The sequence below is a fragment of the Podarcis filfolensis genome (genome assembly GCF_964270895.1).
Source record: "Podarcis filfolensis genome assembly, chromosome: 9".
NCBI classification, from domain to species: Eukaryota; Metazoa; Chordata; class Lepidosauria; order Squamata; family Lacertidae; genus Podarcis; species Podarcis filfolensis.
In genome coordinates, this window is record NC_139610.1 from 23,801,354 (window position 1) to 23,826,240 (window position 24,887).

The 24,887-nt window shown below is 40.8% G+C and overlaps 2 protein-coding genes across 3 annotated transcripts in view; one reads left to right on the forward strand and one right to left on the reverse strand.

Annotated features, from left to right (window-relative positions):
• Positions 1-24,887, forward strand: part of PPAT (phosphoribosyl pyrophosphate amidotransferase) — a 43,635-nt gene that overhangs the window by 5,019 nt on the left and 13,729 nt on the right. The window lies entirely within an intron of this gene.
• LOC310770113 (uncharacterized protein) lies at positions 1,469-24,052 on the reverse strand. Of its 2 annotated transcripts, none has more exons than XM_083630431.1 (10): positions 23,044-24,052; positions 19,367-19,453; positions 16,935-17,369; positions 15,667-15,756; positions 15,456-15,560; positions 11,695-11,778; positions 6,182-6,253; positions 4,491-4,850; positions 3,069-3,134; positions 1,469-1,908 (listed from the first exon to the last, which is right to left on the reverse strand). In XM_083630431.1, exons 1-10 carry the CDS (start codon positions 23,420-23,422, stop codon positions 1,679-1,681), a joined length of 1,908 nt encoding a protein of 635 aa, XP_083486557.1. In that variant the 5' UTR covers positions 23,423-24,052; the 3' UTR covers positions 1,469-1,678. The 2 variants fall into 2 exon arrangements, with proteins under 2 accessions (XP_083486557.1, XP_083486556.1); XM_083630430.1 differs by having other exon boundaries at positions 1,471-1,908; positions 16,935-17,411.

The following is a 24,887-nucleotide window of genomic DNA, read 5'->3' on the forward strand; positions in this document are numbered from 1 at the left end:
AAGATTTCTCGTGCTTTCAGAAAATGTGCTTTATCAGTTCATTTCTGGAGAATAAAAATCCTCCCCTGACCTCGCCTACATAACTTTTCAGGTCCTTGGGGAAACGGCTACAGTTTTTTCCTCTGGCCTTATTTTTAGAGGGTCGTTTTTGAGATTAAGGGTGGTGTCCAGGATTTAAGTCCCAAGCACTGCAACATTTCCTTGTAGGGGAGTCGCTCCACCCCTTTGATCATTTGGGTTGTCCTTTTCTGAACCTTTTCCAACTCTACAATATCTGTTTTGAAGTGAGGAAACCAGAACTGTACAGAGTATTCCAAAAGCAGTCACACCATAGATTTGTATAATGGCATGATATCAGCAGTTTTCAATTACTTTCCTAATTATCCCTAACATGGAATTTGCCTTTTTCGAAGCTGCAGCACATTGGGTTGATATCTTCATAGAGCTGTCCCCTATGATCCCAAGGTCTCATTCCTGGTCAGTTCAGACCCCCACGAGCATATACGTGAAATAAAAGATTGCCCCAATGTGCGTCGCTTTAAACTTGCTTCCATTGAATTGCGTTTTCTGTTTTACTACCTACAGAAGACTGTAGTCTGAGACCTTTGAATTACTGTAGTATGGGAAATTTTACTAAAGGATGATGTCTCATACCATATAATGGGAAGTGGGGTGCTGGAAACAAATTTAGACGTGCATGGGCTTCTGACAAACTAAAGTATTTGAAATTTTAGGAATGCAAAGCACAGAGCAGTTTTGTTGTGATAGCCTGTGTAATTAACAGCAAAACCAACAGTTAACTGGCAGCTTAAAGACTACAAAACTATTGTGGCACGAGTGACTGTGTGAAGTTGAACTGGCTTTGTCAAATGTGCTTTTTTGTGTGTGTTTTCTGATCCATGAAAGGTTCTGCCAGGATTCTGTGTTAATTCCTTATTTAAACAACAGACTAGCACAATTTACTACTCTGGGGAAAAACTACAGGAGAAAGCAGGGATTTCTTCGTTTTTATGAATTTTCTATGCAATTAAGTTTGTTAATCTGGCCAATAATTTCACTGTTTATCTGGCAGCAGGTGTGTGTGTGTGTGTGTGTTTGATTTTGGATCATGGGCTACTAGCTTTTCATTGCTGTCAACCAAGAGTCGCTTTACTTCTAAGCATCTTTTACCAGCTGTGCAAAAGCTGAAACTGTTCCTGGATCAGGAGAACTTGACCACAGCAGTTCAAGCATTGGTGACTTAAAGATTTGATCAATGCAATGCACCCTATGTGGGGCTCCCCTTGCTTCAGAGATCTGCACTCATTACAAATCTGTTCCTGGGCCAAGTTCAGCTATTGGTATATAATTCCCCTAACAGCTTGGGACCAATTGACTGGCAGGATCGCCTGACATCATACGTGCCCACTTAATGGTTTTGATGTGTGGACCCAGCACTGTTACAAATGCCACATAATACTTGTTCCGCACTTAATAATAAATTATTATTATTATTAGAAATCATTCTTTTAGTGTAGTAGCACCTATATTCGCTGCTTCCTGGCTACTGACATCAGGGAGATAGCTTCGCTGCATTCTTTTTGGCATGTTCTTTAAATGTTTTTCTTGTTTTCAACTGTTTGCTATTTGCAACGCTAATGTTTCTAGTAAACTGCTTAGAGAGGTTTGCAACTTTCTTTTAACAAACATGTTTATCTTTTGGGGGGGGGATTAAACCAACCTGTTTCACTGCAGGGATGCTGCTATTCATCTGTGTTCTGCTGGTATCTTGCATTTCTTCCTGCTTGTAAAATCTCTCTAGAAGCATCCTTCGGCTCTTGATTACAGTATGCATGCTGTCAGACACACCTTGCGACTGGATTGTTAAGTTATCAGAAACACTTTTCTTAAACTGAATGGGTGAGGGGTCTATAAAAGGGAAAAACGCAATTTAAGAGATTAGTGACAATTTGAATTGAAGAGATTAACTCATTTGAATCTAGCATGCGTCAATAGGCAAGTCATGAGGACCAAAGGAATGATGTATTTGTTAAACTTGCTAGAGGGTGAACAGTAACATTTATTTATCACATTTGTATCCTGCCATTCCTCAAAGGAGCTCATAGAGGTAGGTACATGGGATACTTTTGTGAGTGAGATCTTCAACGAAAGGGTGCCATGTGGACTGCGCATGTACAAAGTGCCTGTCAGCCATAGCCCTTCCATTCCTCGTCTCCCTAGTTATCTGTTTCTTCCCCCCACTGGCCAGAAATCTGTGGCCATGAACATGCTCAATTCTCCTTGGGTTATGTTGGGGTTATGTTTTTTCTTTTTTTAAAATAAAAATATATTTTGTATTTCTGCAAACTTTGGGATTTTGTGTTGGTATGCCGTTGTCCTTTTGAGCTTGCTTGTTAAGGAGTTAGTTGCATCATTGATGTAAATCACTGCTGCTTATATAGCTTCATGGGTGCATTTGCATGTAACGCTAAATCATGGTTTTTTGTGCTATGTGCATGAGTGCCATTGAGTCCAAGCAAAGTACTGGGCTCACACATTACACCCAATGCATTTCCTCCCAATGCAGCAAAGAGGTAGATTTCTGCTGACTTTATTTGAAGATTCATGTCTTAACATTATGGACCCGGCTGTGTAAGGTGAGGAAGAGGGAGTGTGCAAGCCTGGCACTTTCTTGGGCATGAACCAGAGTATACAGTGGCTCTAGACAGCATATGAAGATAAGTGTTTACAGAGGAGCACGTGCACCATCTTTTGTATTCTGCTTGAATGATGTGGGCTGGTTTGGATAGGGTTGCATGTGATTACAATTCAGCCTCATGAATCCATAGCTATGTTTGTCAGGTAGCTTACCTGCACGCACAATAGCATCCCTTGCAACCTGTACACACAAAAGGCAGATTTCTTTATCCATCCTTGTTTCCTATCCAGATGTTTGTTCTCTTCAGGTTTAGTGTGCACAAAGCACTTGACACAGATGAAAATGAACGCATTAGAAATTTATTCTCTTGTGGATTTGTGTCATCAATCTACCCTTCAAAAATAGTGTAACAATGCAAATAAATTCTTACCCTCTTGAGAGGCTTTTCTTTTGACGCTCAGTGGGGCTGTGTCTGTGGTAACTTCTGCAGCTGTCTCTTTGAAAAGACAATAAGTGTTCTGTGACAAAATGTTAAGAAAGATGGATCCTAATAATAAATACATAGCTAAAGTGTTAGCTCGAAGAAGACAACTTGAAGCCCTAAGGAAGAAGTAGGCTGGGACATCAGTTTTTATTAGTATGTGGATTATTAATAATGGCAAAACGAATACCATTCTTATTTAAATGTAATACTGTTGGCCCAAGGGATGCAGGTGGCACTGTGGGTTAAACCACAGGGCCTAGGACTTGCCGATCAGAAGGTCAGCGGTTCGAATCCCCGTGATGGGGTGAGTTCCCATTGCTCGGTCCCTGCTCCTGCTCCTAGCAGTTTGAAAGCACGTCAAAGTGCGAGTAGATAAATAGGTACCGCTGCAGCGGGAAGGTAAACAGCGTTTCCGTGCACTGCTCTGGTTCGCTAGAAGCGGCTTAGTCATGCTGGCCACATGACCCGGAAGCTGTACGCCAGCTCCCTCAGCCAATAAAGCAAGATGATCACCGCAACCCCAGAGTCAGTCACGACTGGACCTAATGCTATGGGGTCCCTTTACCTTTACTGTTGGCCCAAGTTCAAAATGTAGCCAGACAGATTCTCAGTGTAAAGTGAGGTGGGTGTCTCTTCCCACAAGTTTTTTCTTAATATGCCAGTGAACTTGAGGGAGGGCCTGAATCTTTTCCATCTATGCAGAAAACCTGGAGTAGGGAAGGCGGATCTCTCACTTTTGTGCTCCAGTCTGCTAATGCTGAACCACAACCACATGCCTAAACTGCAGCTTCACTTCTTTGTAACTTTATACTCACAAAGAATGGGCTGGTTCAGACAAACACAATACCCCTAGATAATGTAATCACAGCAAACCCAGGCACTAGAGTTAGTGCTAATCAGACTTCCAGGTTAACCCAAGATTTGAGTAAAGTGGGGACCAAGATTAATTCAGCCTTGTATTTACCAGCTTATCTGGTAGCTACAGGCAATAAGTAATTCCATTCCATGAGTGGGTTGATTGAGAAAGAACAGATATCTGCATTTCTCTTTCCCAATTCCATTTGGTCTCCATGCTGGGTGTGGAGAAAGGGAATCCTGTCCCTCTGATCTACTCTTCCTCTGCCAACTGCTTAGTAAAATGATTAGTGGTCTGTTTGTAGGCTATATATCCATGCTCTCATTTTTCTGTAGGGATATGACGTATTAGTCATTGAACTACATCTTACTGTCACCTTCCTGTTATATTAACATGTATGAGGCATACAGTATAATATTTCAAACCAACTTTTACACATTGCTACTTTGGTTAGTTATGTCCTTGGTGTCTTCACCTATAATTAGTTTTATCATTTCTGCAGATATGCATACCTGAGGGCTGGCTTCTCAAAATGCAGTCGATTTCATCGTAAAACCTCATCCTCTTTCTTGCACTGCCAACCTGGTCGTTTTCTTTTTGCAACGCACGATACTCATATTTTAAGTTTTTGTATTTTGTGCGGCACTGCTTCCAGTCTCTGTCTATTCCAACCTTCATTAGCCTTCTGGCAATCTCCTCAAATATTTCTTTATTCCTTGTTGCTCCTTCAAGCATTTGCTGTATCTCCTCATCGGACCAAATATTTATCAGAGCTTTGACTTCATTGTCACACCAGTGCTTTCCTGCTCCTGTGTCGTTAATTGTAATAACTCTGAAGTGATTCTGTGCTTCGTTTAAGGACATTTGATGGTCTGAAAGTTCAAAATAAAATAAATAACCGATAATAGATTAATAATCAGAAACTAAAACAACCACAACTTTATTTTTCCTTTTTAAAGCTAAGGTGAAGTACCTGTGGTCCTTCAGATATTGGACTACAGCTCCCATTATCCCTAACCACTGGGGCTGATGGGAGTTGGAGTCCAACTGCATTTAGAGAGCCACAGGTTCTCTACCCTTGTTTTAAAGCAGTGTTTCCCAAACTTGGGACTCCAGCTGTTTTTTTGAACTACAATTCCCATCATCCCTGACCGCTTGTCTTGCTAGCTTGGGATGATGGGAGTTGGAGTCCAAAAACAGCTGGAGACCCAAATTTGGGAAACACTTTAAAGGCAACAGAAAATGTTCTGAATTAGATCCACTGTGTATCAACACAGGAAAGATCCAAACGGGAAGCGTAAACTTGCTTTCTGAGTGTGCTGTAGAATATTGCATCTTGTTTGGCATACTGTATTACTTTGGCACAGAAATCTTTCTGTATTGAACATGGTGCTTCTGACTTTGGCTATCCATATGTGAGAGGGGCATAGAAGGCTGGAGTGTATTTTGATGGTGAACCAATTGTCCAACCATAGCATATGGCCAGATTTTCAGAATCTGAGCATCCACCTTAACATGGTTCCTTAGAGCTGGTTCACACAGGAGAAACTGGGAAGAATTAAGAGGATGTGCAGCCACAGCTATAAGTACTTCTCTTGCTCATGGATGTACTCTACTTTGTAGGGGTGGGGAACCCCAAAAGAATCAAAGCTTGTATCCAAGGCTGGCAGTACAACCCTAGCCATGTTTACTCAAAAGTAAATCTCACTTTGTTCAGTGGGGTTTATTCTCTACATGTGTGTTAAGTATTGTAACTTTCCAGTTATTCAGAAGCAATTAAGCTTTGTTAAGTTGAGCGAGACTTAAGTCTCAGGGAAGTGTGTCTAGAACTGTGGTCTTCATGTTTCAGAAAGCTCCTTCAGACATGTCATATAATGTAACAGGGGGGAAGGAATCAAATGTGACTTTATAGATATTCCCTAATCATGATAATGGCTAGAGTTGAGTGTGCTTCAGGGCAGCAACAGGATTATAAACTGCCCAGGAATCCAGAATCCTATTTGAAAAAAATTCAGGTTCTGCATTGGGAAACATGCATGTTAACACTGAATGTTGCAACAATTTTGTTTGTTACGAATGTACGATACTGAGAACTAGGAAAGTGTAGAGGCGTAAGACCAGGGACCAGAATCCACGAAGGAGGGTCTTGACAGCCTCCTCCTCCCGCTGCCCCTCAACCCAAAGCAAAGGACCAGTCACTTACCTGCCCCTGTTATCTGTTTACACATTGAAAACCCAGGTACGTCCTCTGAGGTTGTACTGATAGAATCATCATCTATTTTTAAAAAGACAATTTTTAAAAAAATGAAGCATAGCTTCTGTTATTGGGCCTTTCTCATCAATCTACATCTAGAATTGCAGTTAAAACAGCAATACAGTGGTACCTCAGGTTACATACGCTTCAGGTTACATATGCTTCAGGTTACAGACTCCGCTAACCCAGAAATAGTGCTTCAGGTTAAGAACTTTGCTTCAGGATGAGAACAGAAATCGTGCTCTGGCGTGGCAGCAGCAGGAGGCCCCATTAGCTAAAGTGGTGCTTCAGGTTAAGAACCGTTTCAGGTTAAGTACGGACCTCCAGAACGAATTAAGTACTTAACCTGAGCTACCACTGTAATTGAAATAAAATTTGAAGCTGTGTTTCCCACACTTCTACATTAATATTCTTGAGCAGGATGAGCTGTTTCAGAAAAAGACAGGAATGGTAAACATGCCTCCTTTCAATTCTCTCCATAACTTTCCCTACCTTCTTTTCAAAATGTTGACCTAAACATGCAAAGTATGTAGGCACTATCATATGTATGCACAATCTATTATTTCAAAAATAATTTATCCACCTTGCAGCCTTTGGCAAATAGCATCATAAGCTAGACAGAGGGCTGCCAAGTGGCCCAGCTGTAGGCCTGGCATCCTACAAAAGGCTGCATTGCAAAAAGCCAGTGAGGTTCCTACAACTGGGCAGAGCCGCAAATAATGTCCACAACAGTTGTGTGTGAGTGGAGCTATAGCCTGGACTCTCATGGTCAGGCTTAATCTGTAGCTCCATGGCAGCCTTCACTCTTCCTTTGCATCCCTTTCACTTGTAGTATTAAAAAATTATAACTCATTAATAATAATAATACCCTGCTTATCTGGCTTTGTTGTCTTGTAACAAAATGTCATATTTCATCTGGTAAACAACTGCTTTCTTAAAAATCACAAAGTATTACCGTTAGTAATCTGGTCTGAATCTAACCTAAGAGTTTTGTGCAGCCCAATCCAATCTATGCATGCCTACTGGGAAACAACTCCTACTGGAGTCAACTGGATTTGCTCTCCGTTCAGTGTACAGAGAACTGCAGCCTTAAACAGATACCTTGTCTTACCCTTTTAGAGGGTCATTATTTTCCAAATTCGCCTACATTTCTGATCTGATTATAACAAGCTCTGTTATTATGCTCTTGGTATGATACAGTGTACGCTTGATTTCAGTATAGATGTCCAAAAGGGTTTCTGGCACATGATGTATGGTTTGTCCCTTAGGAGGAGAAATCTGTCTTTCAAGTTGAGCTACTCAAGTGTAGGATACTTCAAAGCACCAGAGTCCAATTAGTCGCCTTGGCTAAAACATTCAGAAAGCCTCTGAATGGTGTCTTGATGACTTTTTGTTTGAAGCTGCTACTGCTCAGAGTAGCTGAATATAAAAAACAACAACACACCAGTATTTGGGGGAAGGCTAGAAAACCCACTTTTCATTCAACTCACATCTGAGTTCACATTAATCTGTCTGAATAGAAACATCTTATTTTCGTCTACTCCCAAGTACACAGGAACTGTGGAAAGAACTGGGGGGTTCCTTTCATGAGCAGAATGACACTGTTAATGTATAAAGTAAATGAAAATATTGTTTCCCTGTTAAAACTATCCCAAACAAAACGATATTGGCTGCGAGTCCTGGAAGGCCTTATCCCCACCTGGCCTGGGAGGGCCGGGCAGGGCAGGGCCCTGACTGACTCCAGTCACAAAAGCTGAGGCTGCTCAATAGACTTGGGTTGGGGTAATATTGGGGGGGGGTTGTTTAGAGTGCGTGTGTTGCTGCTTTTGATATTAATATGTTTTCCCTTCCGCTACTTGCCAGAATTTCAAATGCAAACGCTGCAATTTGGAACAAAACATGTAAACTGTGTAACATTTACATAAGCCTTTTAGATTGCATAACCAAATTCAGATGCTTTTGGCATATTATATATGCAGCTTCAGTTATACTGCTTCATAACTTCTGAAATCAGGACAGAGGAAGGCATGCACAGAAATAGTCACAAGTTAGGCGTTACAGGGAGAAGCAAAGTTACAGGGAACCAGGCAGGGGGCCTTCTCGGTAGTGGCGTCCGCTCTGTGGAATGCCCTCCCATCAGATGTCAAAGAATTAAAGAACTATATGACATTTAGATGACATCTGAAGGCAGCCCTGTTTAGGGAAGTTTTTAATGACTGATGTTTTAATGTATTTTTAATCACCTGTTGGAAGCCGCCCAGAGTAGCTGGGGAAACCCAGCCAGATGGGCGGGGTAGAAAATAATAATAATAATAATAATAATAATAATAATAATAATAAATTTATTATTATTATTAAGGATTTGTTCATATAATCACCCAGGCATGGACAGTACTTTCAATTTTGTTCTAGATAACACCATGTGTATGTATGGTGGACATGAATATAACTTTACAGTCCTCCATAAACCTTCCTAAGTGGCTTGGGAAGTGTTTAAAACAGCAGTTTGTACTTGTGACAGACAGCTTGTTCGCTACGCGTTGGGTGTAATCTGGGCCTGTATAAATTAAGTCTCGTGGCCACTCAGCACAGAAGCATTCAGGAACTAGGGATCCATCTACAGTGGTACCTCGGGTTACATATGCTTCAGGTTACATACGCTTCAGGTTACAGACTCTGCTAACCCAGAAACAGTACCTCAGGTTAAGAACTTTGCTTCAGGATGAGAACAGAAATCACATGGCAGCAGCATGGCGGCAGCGGGAGGCCCCATTAGCTAAAGTGGTGCTTCAGGTTAAGAACAGACCTCCAGAATGAATTAAGTTCTTAACCTGAGGTACCACTGTATTTGGGAACCTCAGATCTCTGCTACCTCATTTCCCACTTCATTTTGGTGCATGGGTAGAACAGGTCTCTTTTGTAATATGAGAAGGGGCTTGGGTCTCTTGCCTTTGTGGAGAGATAGATAGGTAGCCGTGTTGGTCTGCCATAGTCAAAACAAAAATTTTTTTTCCTTCCAGTAGCACCTTAAAGACCAACTAAGTTAGTTCTTGGTATGAGCTTTCGTGTGCATGCACACTTCTTCAGATACACTGAAACAGAAGTTGCCAGATATATAGAAGGATCTGGCAACTTCTGTTTCAGTGTATCTGAAGAAGTGTGCATGCACACGAAAGCTCATACCAAGAACTAACTTAGTTGGTCTTTAAGGTGCTACTGGAAGGAAAAAAAAATTTTGTTTTGACTTTGTGGAGAGATGTGTGAGTTCCAAATATCTCGGTCCTCTCACAGATTTTGCTCCACACTCTTCATATGGCACAGTAGAAGTGGCACTTATTTTCCCACACTTGCAATTCCCAGGCCTTGCTGCATCATGTGCCTTCATACCACACTCTCCAAGTCAAGACCATTAGAGATCATGTTGGCAAATATATGGTCCTGACCACCCCTTTTCTGAAAATAATTGTAGATTGTGGGCCACTTATAGGGGAGGACTGCAAAGAAGAAGAGCTTCAAATATCTCCCACCCTAGGGAAGGCTTTCTCCATGAAATGCTTTTGGTTTCAGGACCAAGCTGGTGGGAGGTTTGACAGACTGCACCAGGGGAAGACATTTGCAGAAAAGAATTGGTGAAGCCTGCAGACTGTCCTTTGCAAATCCTTCAGCCCAGCCTACATGTTTGCACTATGAATGAAATACAGGTCTGGGCCCCATGTTTGCTTTGTAAGATTTTGTTTAGCCTTCAGTTTTAGAGCCCAGAATGGGGGTGGGGGGGATACTTGGCTTGTTCTGAAGTACTCAGTATTTACCCTTTTTTTGAACTACTACTTATCATTTCTTTGGGCAAAGGAATTTGTGTGCTGCTGATTTCATGCAGCTAATTTCCTCAAATGGAGTGTACATGTCCAAAACAGAGCAGGCATTTTGCAGAAAGGGAATCAGTTCACATGATACTTTATCATTTGCATTACTACTGTGTGGAATATTTCATTGCACTCATGTGATGTGATTCTGTCTTTCAACTTGCACAGATGTTGTGTTCCCTCTATGGAAGCAAGGCTGCATTGAGTCCAATGTTTCCTTCGCTGAGCTATTTTAATGTGGTATTTCACCATAGCATTTATGTGATCTGTACACATTGCTTACTGGTTGTCCCTAAAAACACCAAATTTGTCTTTAAGGTCCTTTCACCCTACATCAGTTCCTGGATTTAAGGGGTCGAGAGACAATAAATATAGATAGCAGAGTGCTGTATTGCAGATCCCTAATCCAGCATGCATTTCTGTGCATGTTTGTGTGGAAGTAAAGTTGATGGCATGTACAGGCGTCCTCCCATTCATGTGCAATTGACTTGTTTGTGACCACATATACCTGCAGTGCCAATAAATAAATAAATAAATACCAGGAAATGGAAGAGAGCTGGAGAGTCCTTGTGGCTCACTAAGAGACCCTCCCCAGAGCCCAAAGAGGACTTCAGTGAAGGTGGAGGAATCCCCAAAGAGCCCTGAGAGCTGCTCAGCCTCTCTACCTAGCAGCTGAAGCTCAGGGTAGCACAACCACCACTGCTCATCTGACCTCCAACCTCCAGCTGGTCCCAGAGCTTCAACACTGGTTCTCCACTTAAGCGGTTTTCGCCTATGTGCGCGGAGGCCCAGCACATAACTGTACAGTGGTACCTCAGGTTACAAACATAATTTGTTCCAGAGGTCCATTCTTAACCCGAAATGGTTCTTAACCTGAGGCGTGCTTTCACTAATGGGGCCTCCCGCTGTCGCTGCGCCATGGTTTCTGTTCTCATCCTGGGGCAAAGTTCGCAACCTGAGGTACTACTTCTGGGTTAGCGGAGTTTGTAACCCGAAGCGTTTGTAACCCGAGGTACCACTGACTCCTTTAGAAAGTGTGCTTAGGGTTGAAGGTTAAGGTGTCTTGCATGACCATATTTAAGGTCTCTCAGTCTTGATTTCCCATGGAAGTTCACTTCAGAAATTCCCTGAGGTCATGAACAGAATTGTCACAGAGAGCTAAGACTTGGAAATAGTCTTGATCAGAGGTGTGAAGTTTGCAAACGCCCATTCTTTGTTCCTTTAGCCCAGGAGTGGCTCACCATTTTTGTCCCAAGGGCCGCATTTGCTCTTGACCAGTGCTCCCACATGGCTGAAGTGGGTGTGGCCCACTGTAAACCAAGATTACTGGTTCGCACATCATGCTAAGCCAAGATTTTTTGAAGCTGAAAGAAAACTCAGCAGAAATCCTCCTCCTGATGATTTGGAACAAGGATAAGGAAGGAAAATTTGCTGAGGTTCATCCACATACCGCCGAACCACAGTTTAGTGTTGCATGAGAAGCACACTGAGTTATACATATAAAAAAGCTAAATAGTTAAAGCTGCCTATCTTTTAAACCTCTGTTCTGAAATGAGGATGGAAGAGTTTACAAATTCACGTGGCAAATGGTTGACTTACCTACGTCAATTGGTTCTTGCTTTATGTGTGTGAGCTCTGTAGCTTCGGGAGTACTGTGGATGGAATCGTCGTCTTCCGGGATTTCTGTGCAAATTCAAAGTAAACAATGTATTTACTAATTATTATTGGGTCCAAGATAGCATATGAGATTTCTAGGTACTTTTGTATAGCTCATTAGACATAACCTTTCCACGTGGGATTGCCTGCATGTGATGGGGTCCCAATATGTCCTAAGTGCGCATTTACCCTCTCAGCATCAGCATGCAGTCAGTGTGCCAGACTGGAGACCGGAAGACCTAGGGTTGTCTCCAATGTAGCCTGTCCAGTTCTCACTCATGGCTCACCTGCAGGTAGTGGACTGCACACGGGTATGGGATATGTACACAGAGTTTCCAGTTTCCTTAATAGTTTGGTGTCAAGGGGGGAGGGGGGAGGGGGGAATTTGGCTTTGTGATGATGACATATGGGGATCTTGCAAAGAAGTGTTGGAAACTCAGATACATAAGCTAATTGCCAAATAGCACCTTAAACCTGGGTGACGGTTGTCACAACAGAATGTCTAGGGACCATTCCCCCCCCCCCCCCGTTATGTTTATTGTTGTTATTGTTGCTGTTGTTATTTGTTTATTTTCTATGCTACTTTAAAAAACAGCAACCTCAAAGCCGTTTACAACACATTAAAACATCAAATAAAACAATCCAGAATAAAACAAATTCAAGCTTCAAGGAGAATATTTCAGATCCTTCTCTAAGTGACATTTTGCTTTCCCTATATTTGTGTACCTGCTTAATTTATATAGCTGCCCCATAGCAGAAGTACTCTAGGAAGCCAGGGTGGTGTAGTGGTTAGAGTGTTGGACTAGGATATGGGAGAACAGGGTTCAAATCCCCACTCAGTCATGAAACTCACTGAGTGACCTTGGACCAGTCGCAACATCTTAACCTACCTCATAGGGTCGTTGTAGGGATTAACTGAGGAGGGGAGTGAACCATATACCCCTTGGAGAAAAAGGTGGGATATAAATGCCATAAATAAGCTCTTCTGCTTCCCTGCTTAAGGAAGTTGGAGGAGCCACCCCGGTGGAGATGTCTGTCACTAATCTGGTATCCAGAGATCTCCGCTTGGTTGCAATTGAACCTGCACCAGTCACGAAATGCACCTGGCTAATTTCTAACACTGTCACACAAAGTGAAGGTGTTGTGCATAAAGAGGCCTGGTTTGCATGTCATGCTGAGCCAAACCATGATTTCACTCATGGCCATGTAGCAGCAGGAGGACCAGGTGAGGAATGCAGTAGCCTCACGCTCACAGCTTTGTGCTAAGCAAACCTGATCATCGAAATGGTTGTGTCCCCAGAATTACATTAATTTAGTACCGTAAATGGACCAGTGTGTTATTATACGTTCTCTTTCATTTCTGGGGGGAAACTGTCCACCAAATGAATTGTAAAAATCATTTTATTGACTGCCAGGGGTGTCAACTTGAATAAAATATTGGGCAGGGGGCAGGTAAGCCCCGCCCCACAAAAAAATGATCACCTGACACAGGACATACACATCATTTGAATGGCAGTGCCCATAAACTTCAGGGTGTAGCCCCCTCAATTATTTTATTGGGGCGAACCGAAGACCCCTTGGCCCCTAGGAGTTGGCTCCTATGTTGACTGCAGCAGGTTGGAGTCACCATAAGAAAAAACACCGTATTCTTCCAATATTGTAGAGCTATACTCCTGCATCTTTTGATAGCACTGATAACACAGAGAATTCTCTAATAAGATAATTAATTGAAGGAAGACATTTTGGCAGCGCAATCGCAGTTATTCCAAATTGTTTGCCTCTTTCTCTATGCTGTGGGCGTTTCATCACAGCGAAGTGGGTGGAATGCTGACCTTTAATGTAATTGGTTTCTGGCTGTTTGATGATGCTCCCCTTGTGATAGATAGGATGCGACGGATCATTTTGTCAGTTACATCAGCGGAGGCTGACCCAGCAAAGAGGTAAATGTCCAAGGCCGTGCAGAGAGGTCAGTGACTGCGTTATCTAACTCCAAGCCATGGTCTCGGGCTGTTAGATAATGCTGTCAAACATTGAGCAAGGAAAGATAGCGTTTCACTAAAGGAAATTACTCAAATCCTTTTATAAATAAGACCTTTGATAAATAATTGCTGAATTTGGTATGTGTTTAAAAGGCATTGGTTTCTTACCTACTCACTGACAGCATGGGATTTCTGAAATTGTAGCCAAGTTTTGCTGTCATCAGTTAAAGTTCCTTCACACAGAGCAAACAGGCAAGCCCATAGTTTTTTCTCTTGCATTAGAAGAGTGGGACAATTATACAGATTTATAGGTTGTTATGGTAAAGTAATTTGGCACCCTCTGCTGGTGCCAGCATGAGGCTGTTTAAGTAAACTTTGTGTAGTAGTAACTATGCTTTTTTTTCTTTTGGAGAAGTATCTCAGAAACCTGCTGCGTTTGTAGGAAAATTTGAAATGCAACCAGGTTTTGAGGGACAAGAAACATATTGTACACTTGAATATAGACACTCAAGGGCCTTCTGTAGCCTCTTAACTCATCTTTGGTGTTGGTCAGGCACTGACTGGCAATTATTGGTCAAATACGAACTAAAGAGATAGACTTCATAACCATAATAAACAGTAGCATTCTATTAAGTGCTCATTGCCAGCTAGGATGCATGATCTTAAGAGTAGTAAATAAAATTTAGGATTGATATGCCTATTGCATGCATTCTGATTGTGTGCACACACATCGTCTGGTTTCTCTCTCCTCACCCCTCCCTAGCTGGCTTCAAAGTTTTACATCTCTACCCTGGGCAGAATTATAAACAGTGTGGGGAAGGGGGGAGTGAGAGTGGGGATGCAAACTCAAATTGGAAATGATACATAAGGCAACCTGTGACTGCCTAAAAGGTAGTGTTTAGAACCATAGGAGAACATCTAATGATTTCGGCCACGTTCAAAGGTAATGAAAAGCCTGACTTACCATGATTTACTGTGACTGAGCAGTGTGAGATGCAGCCAGCCTAGTTGCTCTCACTTTGCCCTTCCCCTGACATGAGTGGGAGATACAAGGAAGCCACATTTAAAGCATGTCTTGTTTTGACATCTGAGCTGGTGATCCTGGTGTTCCAAACAAGCCAGGATCGTAAGCCATCCGGAAACCTTGATTTAAGCCTGGTGATCCAAACCAGGGTTCCAGGTTCAGAGAGCCTAACAAGCCATGTGTCATTTCAGCTTCATGGTTTGTTCACACAGGGGATGAGCAAAGTGTTAAGCGATCAGGCTGCATGCATGAGCACGATGCTCATTAACAATAAACCAAGATAAGTCAACAAACCTGGCTTATTGTTACTGGCAACCTTTACATGCAAAATATTGCCCTTTAGGTTTTTCCTCACTTGACCTCCATGAAGTCTTTGTTTCTGCTATGGACAAAGTATCCCTATCAGGATAGCTAAGAATGAGAGTCTTATTCTCAAGGTTGTGGGTTCAAAACCCATGTTGGGCAAAAAGATTCCTGCATTGCAAAGGGGTTGGACTAGATGCCCCTAGTGGTCCCTTCTGGCCCTACAATTCTATGATTCTATCGGATGGGATTTGTACAAGTCTCCTCCTTGCCCACCTTTATTGTTGGCCAGTGAATAAGCTTGGGCTTGGCTCACAGTTTTAAATTGTCACCTAACATACACCCTCACACTTAACCTTCTGTTGTTGTTTAGTAGATTGTAACTGAATGCTGCTCACCTAAGTCAGTAACTTCTTCTTTTATGTCTTCCTTCACATGTGTGGTAATGGGCTCTTCCAAATCTCCATTTAGATAATTAGTTCTGTCTACTGCGCTGTGGAGCACTAGACGCACAAAAAGAGATAGTTATGCAAATGCTGACATCCTACTGCAGTTATATTTTACTTGTATTTTAATCGAGGGATTCACAAACAGTATCTCTGTGTTTACCTGGGTCTTTCACTTTCCTTGTATCTGTGAGCTGCAGATCTCCTGACATACTACTAACAGAATCTTCCGCACCTGTGTCTCCCTGTAATTCTGAATGAAACGTTACAGGTTATGACATTAGGTTGTGAAATTATTATCAGGAGTCTTACTGCAGTTATTCTAAGGAAACAGCTTTTTAAATAAAATAAAAAACAATAGTAATATGCTTAGGCATTTTCTAGATGGCCCCCCAGAAAATCAAAAGTCAGTTATCCAATTTTATGTAGCACCAACCATGTGGCTTAATTCTGCAAAGTAACTTAAACAAAACCAGGACTCTTGTCCGTAAGGTCCTTGCAACCTACATTTAAAAGAATTAGATACACCGGAGTGAGGAAAAGAATGAAAGAAGCAAAGATAACAAGGGATGGGACTTTCTATTAGACAAACTTCTATTGTTCCCCTTCTAGTCCCTGCCAGTTTAATACTACGTAAAGTATAACTATTTATCTCTACTTTGGCCTCCAAGCCATTCTGATAAATAAGGTTTTGTCTCTCAGCTGAATCATATGCTCTTGCAAATGTATTACGTGGAGGTCAGGAAGCACAGAACTGTAGCTAACTATACTATAAATACGTGTGTTTTTCATTGCCTTATCAGTATATTGTAAATGTGTTTCCAGCAAATTACCTCTGGCATCTACATTTTTTTTAAAGGGAATTAAAGGTATTTAAATATTCCCAGGTGCTTCACACACTCAAACATCCTCCACACACAGATTTTGTCAGTTTCAGACAGAAAAACCAACTGGCTGGCTGCATTCATGTCAGTGAGCCACAAGTTACTCAGAACTGGGTGGCGAGGAAATGGGGGTGCAATATAGTTTGGTAGCAGTGGCCCAAGTCTCCACCCCCACCCCAACGATACTTGTATTTTCATACAATCCACTAGAGACCATTTTAAGAGTACAAATTCAGTTTTCTACCTTATCACCATGTCATTGCACTTTATGACATTTGGAGTTATCATAAACAGCAGTTTTGCATTTCTATTCAGATCTTGTAATGGAATATCCTCTTTATGGCACAAGGCAAACCTCATCACAGTTCACATTCCTTCTTATTTGTTTTTGTTTTGTTTTGTTGTCTTCTTTGACCTTTATTATTTTTAATTTATTTGTACTTTGAATTAAACAGACTTTTGTAAGCAGACTATTATATATAAACTTTCATATGTTTTCACTAGTGCAAAACTGATAAAACTAATTTTGATGGCTTAGAACTCTTACCTCTGAAATTCTTTTCTGTTTTAGTTTCTACCCATTCTGCATGCTTCTCGCTGTCATCATCCAATCTGCTTGTTTTATCTGCATTGCTGTGGCCCAGAATAGCATCCAGCTCTCTGAAAAACTTCATACTTTTGCTCGTGTTGCCTGAATATTGGGCATTTTTTACACTCTTATATTCATGCTTTAGATTTTTATATTTTGTCCTGCACTGCTTCCAGTCCCTGTCGATTCCAAATTTTTGGAGTCTAGCAGCAACATGTTCAAATATTCTTTTGTTTCTCACCGTTCCCTCAAGCTGTTGCTGGATGCTTTTATCTGACCAGACACGTATTAGAGCTCTAACTTCATTAATAGTCCAATGTTTTCCTCCTTCATTTGCTACAGATGGAATGTATGGCAGACTTCTGGTCGCATCTAGTATTGGGGTTGGGTTACCTGCATCAGGCAGAATAGGGGAGAGACTCAGATATGTGTTACCTGCATTGAGTGGGATGGGGTCAGGATAAGGTAAAATAAAGGGTGGGAGGAGAGAGAGAGAAAAAATGGTTTTGGTGAACTTTTTAATTCCTGTGCACATTTAGGCTACAGTCTTTATACCCACTTACCTGGGAGTAAGGCTCAGTGAGTTTTACTTCTGGGCACTGTTATAAAAATAAATTCAAGGTAGAAAACAAATTGGTTTAGCATATAACAGGGTTTCCCAAACTTGGTTGTCCAGCTGTTGTTGGACTACAGCTCCCATCATCCCTAGCTAGCAGGACCAGTTGTTAGGTATGATGGGAATTGTAGTCCAAAAACAGAAGGCCAGCAAAGTTTGGAAACCTCTGACATATAAGTTCTCTGATTTAACAAAAGCCAACATTACATACATTATCAGAGCAAAGCCGTACTGACTGCAGAAATAGAATCTGAGATAATGGCGCAGACCCTCCAAGTGCCTCTATTTTCCAGGGACGTCCCTGATTTAGAGAAGCTGTCCCAGTTTCTGATTTGATCCTGGAATGTCTCGCATTTCCTTAGGATGTCCCTACTTTCACTGGAGAAATGTTGGAGGGTATGGAGTTATCCAACCCCCGAGCCATCTGAAGGTAATCCTGTATAGGGAAGTTTTATTATGTTTTTATATATGTTGGAAGCTGCCCCGAGTGCGGGGGCAACCCAATAAGATGTGTGGGATATAAATAGGAAAATTATCAATATGGGATGGGACGTGCCTATTTTCAACAGGGAAATGTTGGAGGGTATGATGGCACCAGATTATCAGTGGTGCTCTCATTCTTCTGTGGGGGTCATGGTTTTAGAATATAATAATAATAATATAATATAATATAATATAATATAATATAATATAATATAATATAATATATAATATAAAGTGTGAAAGATCAGTGCAGTTTTGAAATCAGTGGTAAAAATCAGTACCATTTTGAAAGATTCAGAGCACTACCCTAATTCAAAATGATGTCCAGTTGTATCCAAACATAGATGAAGGCCTGCTCCTTCACCTCAGGAACCATCATTCAAAATTTGGTTAAGATATCTTAAGAGATGTCCAAATGCATAGCGAGCAAACAACTTTCCAAAACATTTTAAGTGGAACTTAGTGCAATGCTAAGGCAATCATTCTGTCAGCACAAGGGTATGCTGTGAAAAGTTCTCCTCCCAAAATCCATTCTAGGGGTTCCTCCAACCCTATGGAACAGATTTGAGGAGTGGGTGTGTGGCATATGTGGGGAGGGGAGGGGAGAAGTCTCACTGCACAAGCAGAAATTATTGTCCTAACAAGGACTTGTTAGTGGAATACCACCCACAGTACATAAGAAATAAATTTACTCCTTCTATCGTTTGATATGCACCTGAAAGCACCATTCATAGTCTGAGTCCTATCTCAGAGTTTGTTCCAAAAACACGCTAGACTGACTTCTTGTGCTTCAACAGAAGCCTTCTACCAGATGGCTCTTGAAGAGCCCTGGAAAAGTCAGAAAACCTTTGCAGCAGCATTCTTAAGAGGTTTTTTCCTGAAACAATGAAAAATAGACACACACACACCCCTTATGCTTGCGCACACAGAAGCACTTGCACACTCACACATGAAACAGAAGAGTTTGACAATTTTATTTCATAGCCTTATATCAGTGCCCATGAACTGCATGTTGAGTTGAGTTTCTACTTCCTCTGCCTTTGATGCACACAACCATGTTCTTGTTTCCAATCAAGAACCGAATTGCTGCATAAAATAAGTAATTTCGTTTTCTTGTATTTTATGTAGACGTTAAAGCAAAGACCGCAGAACCTGGGCAATAAAAAACCATCCCTGAATGCCCTAGCCTTTCCAACATATTTGTTCTGTCCCTTTGACACAATAATATTCCATTCTTAACGAGTATGAGAAACAGAGAGTTTGCTGTCTCTCCTTTGCCATCCTTTGTTACCTAGTTGAATGGGCCTGCAGTGGGACATAAAAAGTAGTGGGTTTGCAGGAGGATCTTCCTCCTCTTCCAGTGTAACTGCAACTTTACCTGGGGTGGGGGGGGGAGAGAAAAAAGAATTGTTATACATAGGAAAGGCAACAAAGATATTATCATATGAATTATGACTTGCTATAGATATTTCTAATGCAAACTTCCTATTGAAGCCACAACATAGATTCACAGTCATCAGATATCCTCAGCCAGGCTAGTACCTTGAACATATTAATTTCAAATAATATTTACCGCAAATCTTACCCTAACATAACACAGCATTTTAAAATGTAAAACTGAAAGAAGAAGAAGAGGCAGAAATAAAGGGTCATTAGATATAGATAGATAGATAAATGATAGATAGATAGATGATAGATAGATAGATAGATAGATAGATAGATGATAGATAGATGATAGTAGATGGTTTGGTTATAATCCAAAGAATCTTGAGCAGAACTCCACTCCTGAGATGGGGCCTTTCCACCCCACCCTCTTCTGTCTTCCAAAACCCACCCCAGGGAATAAGGAGACCCCCTCGGATTTGTGGAAGATGTGACTCATCCAAGTGTTAGATCCAAGCCAGTATTTTCTACATAGCAATTTAATGATTTAGGCCAGGAAAGGACAAGATCACACAATCTTCATCTAATGAAAGGCTATTTAGCATCTGTGCATTTTTATTTTTATTTTTTGCAGTACAATACCAGTGGGGGCTTACTAGTTGGGAAGTGATTACAGTGGTACCTCGGGTTACATATGCTTCAGGTTGCATACGCTTCAGGTTACAGACTCTGCTAACCCAGAAATAGTACCTCGGGTTAAGAACTTTGCTTCAGGATGAGAACAGAAATCGTGCTCCGGCGGTGCAGTGGTAGCGGGAGGCCCCATTAGCTAAAGTGGTGCTTCAGGTTAAGAACAGTTTCAGGTTAAGAACGGAGCTCCAAAACGAATTAAGTTCTTAACCCGAGGTACCACTGTATAGGATTGAATCTGGAGTGGTGGTGGTGTTAGTAGTAGCAACAGTAGCAGTGGTCGTTGTTGCTATTGTATAGTTATTTATACTCTGCCTTTTTCCCTGACCCAGACTCAAGAAACACATGTAAGCAAAGCAAGTTGTATCACGTTTTAAAAGGAAATAAAAACTACAGCACAATTCATTGTTAGCCAAGACTGATACTCTTACTTCCCACGTACTGGTACTTCAGTAATGAAAAAGCTAGAAGAAAGATCCAGTCTTCTATTTTCCCCACAATATTTATGCATTACAATAAATTTATTAAATATGAAAGTAATAATTTAATTGTTCAAATATGTTCTAATCCATGTAGCATTAAACTATGGCTCAGTGTTGTGTGTGAATGCAGCCCTGTGTTTATTTCGCTGCTCACTTCCTACATGCAACATGTAGGAAATTACAATGTATGAAGAGACTAAAATAGAAAGCAACCTGATGGCTGGTTTTCAAAGATAACTGGCCATGTTCATCTAAATTGTTGTGGTAGCAGAAGCCAACACGACAGGAATTTCCCCTTGTTTCCCCTCCCCACTTGCACCCCGTGCTGTATGAGAAATCTTTGCGTTGACAGAATCTATGTGGAGTACAACAACTCGCTGCCTGTTGACTAGACTGTGGGACTTAAAATGGGGGAGGCAACAAGGTGATTAATTGATTTTATAACAGTCACCATATCTCAGAGTAACCTCCCTAACAAGACTGTTGTGCCAATAAAATGCAAGTTGCCCATAGCTTCTTAGAGGGTCAGTGGGAAAATATTATTATTATTATTATTATTATTATTATTATTATTATTATATATTATTGGATAAAAAAGGGATATCAATAAGTTGGTGAGCGTTTAATTCCTGTTTATTTTCCATTAAATATGATATATAGTCATAATCCTTTTAGAGTGCGGGGAGGCCAGTGTTTTCTTCATTATCATCACAAAATAATGTTTCGTACAGTGATTAAAATGTGCCTGTGAAAGCAGAACAGGAAGATGTTGGTGCTGTATTTCAAGCTAGAAAAATCCCCCCCCATAAGAGTTAGCTAGGACAGATGCTCATTGTCCATATTTATTATTGTTGTTTATGTATTTTCAATGGACGTTGGCTCTCTTTGGGGTGAGCAATTCTTGCGTTACACATGCCCCCCTTGCAAAATGTAAGATTATTTAAAATCTGTTTTTTAAAGTCATTGTAGTGATTTTGTCCTTTTTGCATTTAATATAAATATGTGTTGCAGAGCATTTGGGGGGTGTTTCTGGCCTTACTGCTATCAGTGATGGGACTTAAAAAGATAAGATAGTGCTTTAAAATAGGCCCCAGCTAAAGTCTGCTGCTCTGACATCAGAATTCCAGGAGATTTAAAACACCCTGATATGCCTAAAACTGGCTATCTGCCTCTTTCTCTGTCTAAACTGCAGTCTTCTCACACAGACACCTGAATTATCTGATTATTAGTTGGGAGGGAGGTCTGCCCCCCCAATCTTTTCCTATTCCAAACGTTCAAGGAGCAATTGTCTAACTATTTAGTTTCCACGGCAACGTATCTCTTGTTATTTACATAACAAAGGATGTGCCTGGCCAGACCTGGCCAGCAGGTTTGACCAACTTTAAGCATTAAACAGGAGAGGCCCATTAACCCTCTCCTGTAGAACCTCCAGTCTCTCAACTATATACAAATTTCCTTTTTTTACATATAATAAACATACTTTCGTATTGCGGATTGTATTTCCAACGTTTGGCCTTTCCAGTTATAATTCTCTGATTTTAAGGGACAAGCAAAATATAGCACATATCATCATACAGGCCTCTGGAAAACATATAATATTAAGCTGCCTTGCAATGCATATTACTTACTGCTATTATTTAAAGCGTTTTAAGCCGCTTTTTAGAGCTACAAGCTCCGAAAGGGACATACAGAGGAGCGACAGACATGGCACAGATATTCACAGCTGAACAAGTTAATAAGAGGAGCTGTTCCGAAGACTACAGCTATTTTTATTATCACCGTGAAAAGGAAAGAGACTCTCTCTCTCTCTCTCTCTCTCTCTACTGTATATATATTTATCCAAAGGAATATTCATTAACTGCTACTTCAAAAAGGGACATCATCTTTCCATCACTACAAATATGTGTCTTTCGACCTTGGCCCTTTTGTTTTCATTCCACCTGAGCATAAATGCATCTCTGCAGCATTTTAAATTCTATTTCAATAGCACAGCTCGTTCCACAATTATTATGTCCCTTTGGTATGAGCTAGATAGCTGCAAAAAAAATGTATATATTATTATACGAACAGTGACAGATAAATCCCAATTAAAAAGCAATAGAAGTTTGGAAGCCCCTGCTCTGAGGTTTTTGCTTTCCTTTACAGCAAAGGCCTCATGAGTCTAGCTAGCTCCAGCAGCTGGTTTAACTACCATCAGGCTTATGTATTTATAGAAAAGCTGGTGAGCAGAACCGCCCTCCCCGCCCCCCTTTCACACATACATACACACAGATAAGGAGAGAGTGCATTAAGTCAGTTTGTTCTTCCAACTGTGCCATCTGTGGTGCAAAGTGGGGATTGAACCCTAGCAGCCTCTTAATTTATTTCAGGTAAAGATAATACAGAAACGATTTTCATATATATTTTTTTTTACCTTCATTGTTCTCCCTGGTGGCATTTATGATGTCATTTGCTGAACACCTGCCGTTTTCTTCCTCTGTTAACTGTGTGACAGGTTCATGTTGCAATATGGCATCCAATTCGTGGAAAAACTTCATGGTCTTTGTAGCATCTCCTGAGTTGTGGGCATATTTAACTGTCCTATATTCATATTTCAGGTTTTTATACTTTGCACGACATTGTTTCCAGTCTCTGCAGATCCCCAGCTCCTGTAGCCTTTTAGCAATGTAAATAAATATTCCTTTATTCCTTAGTGTTCCATGGAGTTGCTTTCTGATGTTTTTTTCTGACCAGACGCTTAACAAGGCTTTAACCTCCTCTTCAGTCCAGTGCCTTCCTGCTCCACTCTCCATGTTGAAAGTGACCTGGAAATGATTCACTATTTCTAGCCAAGATTTTGTTTCCTAGGAAACCAGACGGCTGGTTGTCAGTAAGCTCCACAGAGATGAAAGGATCTAGTTTTACTGGCTCAAGCTGCCTGAGGGGAGTAACTTGAGAAACTGCCAAATAAGCAGGTTCCGTATTAGAGGCAGGGAAATAAAGCAGCTCAGGCACAAATGATTACAAAGTATGTTAATAATTGGCACTCAGAATAAGCTGTTTTCTGCTTGACAAAATGCATTCTTTAACCCTTGTTGTGCGCAGTGCTTTAAAATGAAAATTGAGACTCTAAATATATGCTGCAGACTGAATTGCAATAGCTTTGGACCCTCGTGCTGTAATACTTACTGGCAAGTAAGTGCCTTTGATTTCAAAGTATGTTCAAGTATATTAGGATCGCTGCTATAAGCCTGTGATTGACAATTTGGCATGTTTATACGTACAGTGGATTGATGTAGTCTAACTGCAAATTTAGCAGTTTAAGTAAATTCTGTATCCACATGTTTAGGCATTTTGTGATTTGTAGCAAACAGAATGGTTGTAGTTTATATTTTGAAGATTTAAAGGTACAGTGGTACCTCGGGTTACATACGCTTAAGGTTACAGACTCCGCTAACCCAGAAATAGTACCTCAGCTTAAGAACTTTGCTGCAGGATGAAAACAGAAATCGTGAGGCGGCAGCAGGAGGCCCCATTGGCTAAAGTGGCACCTCAGGTTAAGAACAGTTTCAGGTTAAGAACGGACCTCCAGAATGAATTAAGTACTTAACCCGAGGTACCACTGTATTGGTAATAATTTCATGTGGGTGACATTTATTTGAGTTTACCAACAATGCACAAAAATGAGCAACCAAAAAAATAAGAACATATAAGTCTCAGAGAAACTATATTAGACTTTTTTATTGTCCAGAAAAGTAGATTTGTCTTTTCCAAATAAAAGCTTTGGTTTTTCCTCAAGAATAACAAAATAAAAATACATATTTTATTGAATTCAGACATAGTCACACTTAGAGTTGACCCATTAAAATCAGCGCAACTTAAGCTGATCATGGCTAACCTGAGTTTCATTAATTTCCACAGACCTACTCTAGCTATGGTTATGCCTATATCCAGCCCATAAATGTTGGTTGTATATAATTAAAACTACTTTAAACAGCTCTTCATTTTATTTTTATACATTCCTGTCACCATTGCTCCATGTAGATACAGTATTTTGCAGTAGGTTTGTTTTCTCCCACTTAATTGTCAACATGCACACTCGAGCAATTTAAAAGATGCTTCAATACCTGTAGAGCCAGTTGCATGTTGCAGATACTGATTATAGGTGATATTGCTATGGTATGGTTTGTTGTTTCCAAATCTTCTCATCTGTTCCTGAGAAGGGTACATGTATATTTTATGTTCTTGCAAATGCACAAAGGTTTCTAGGGACACACT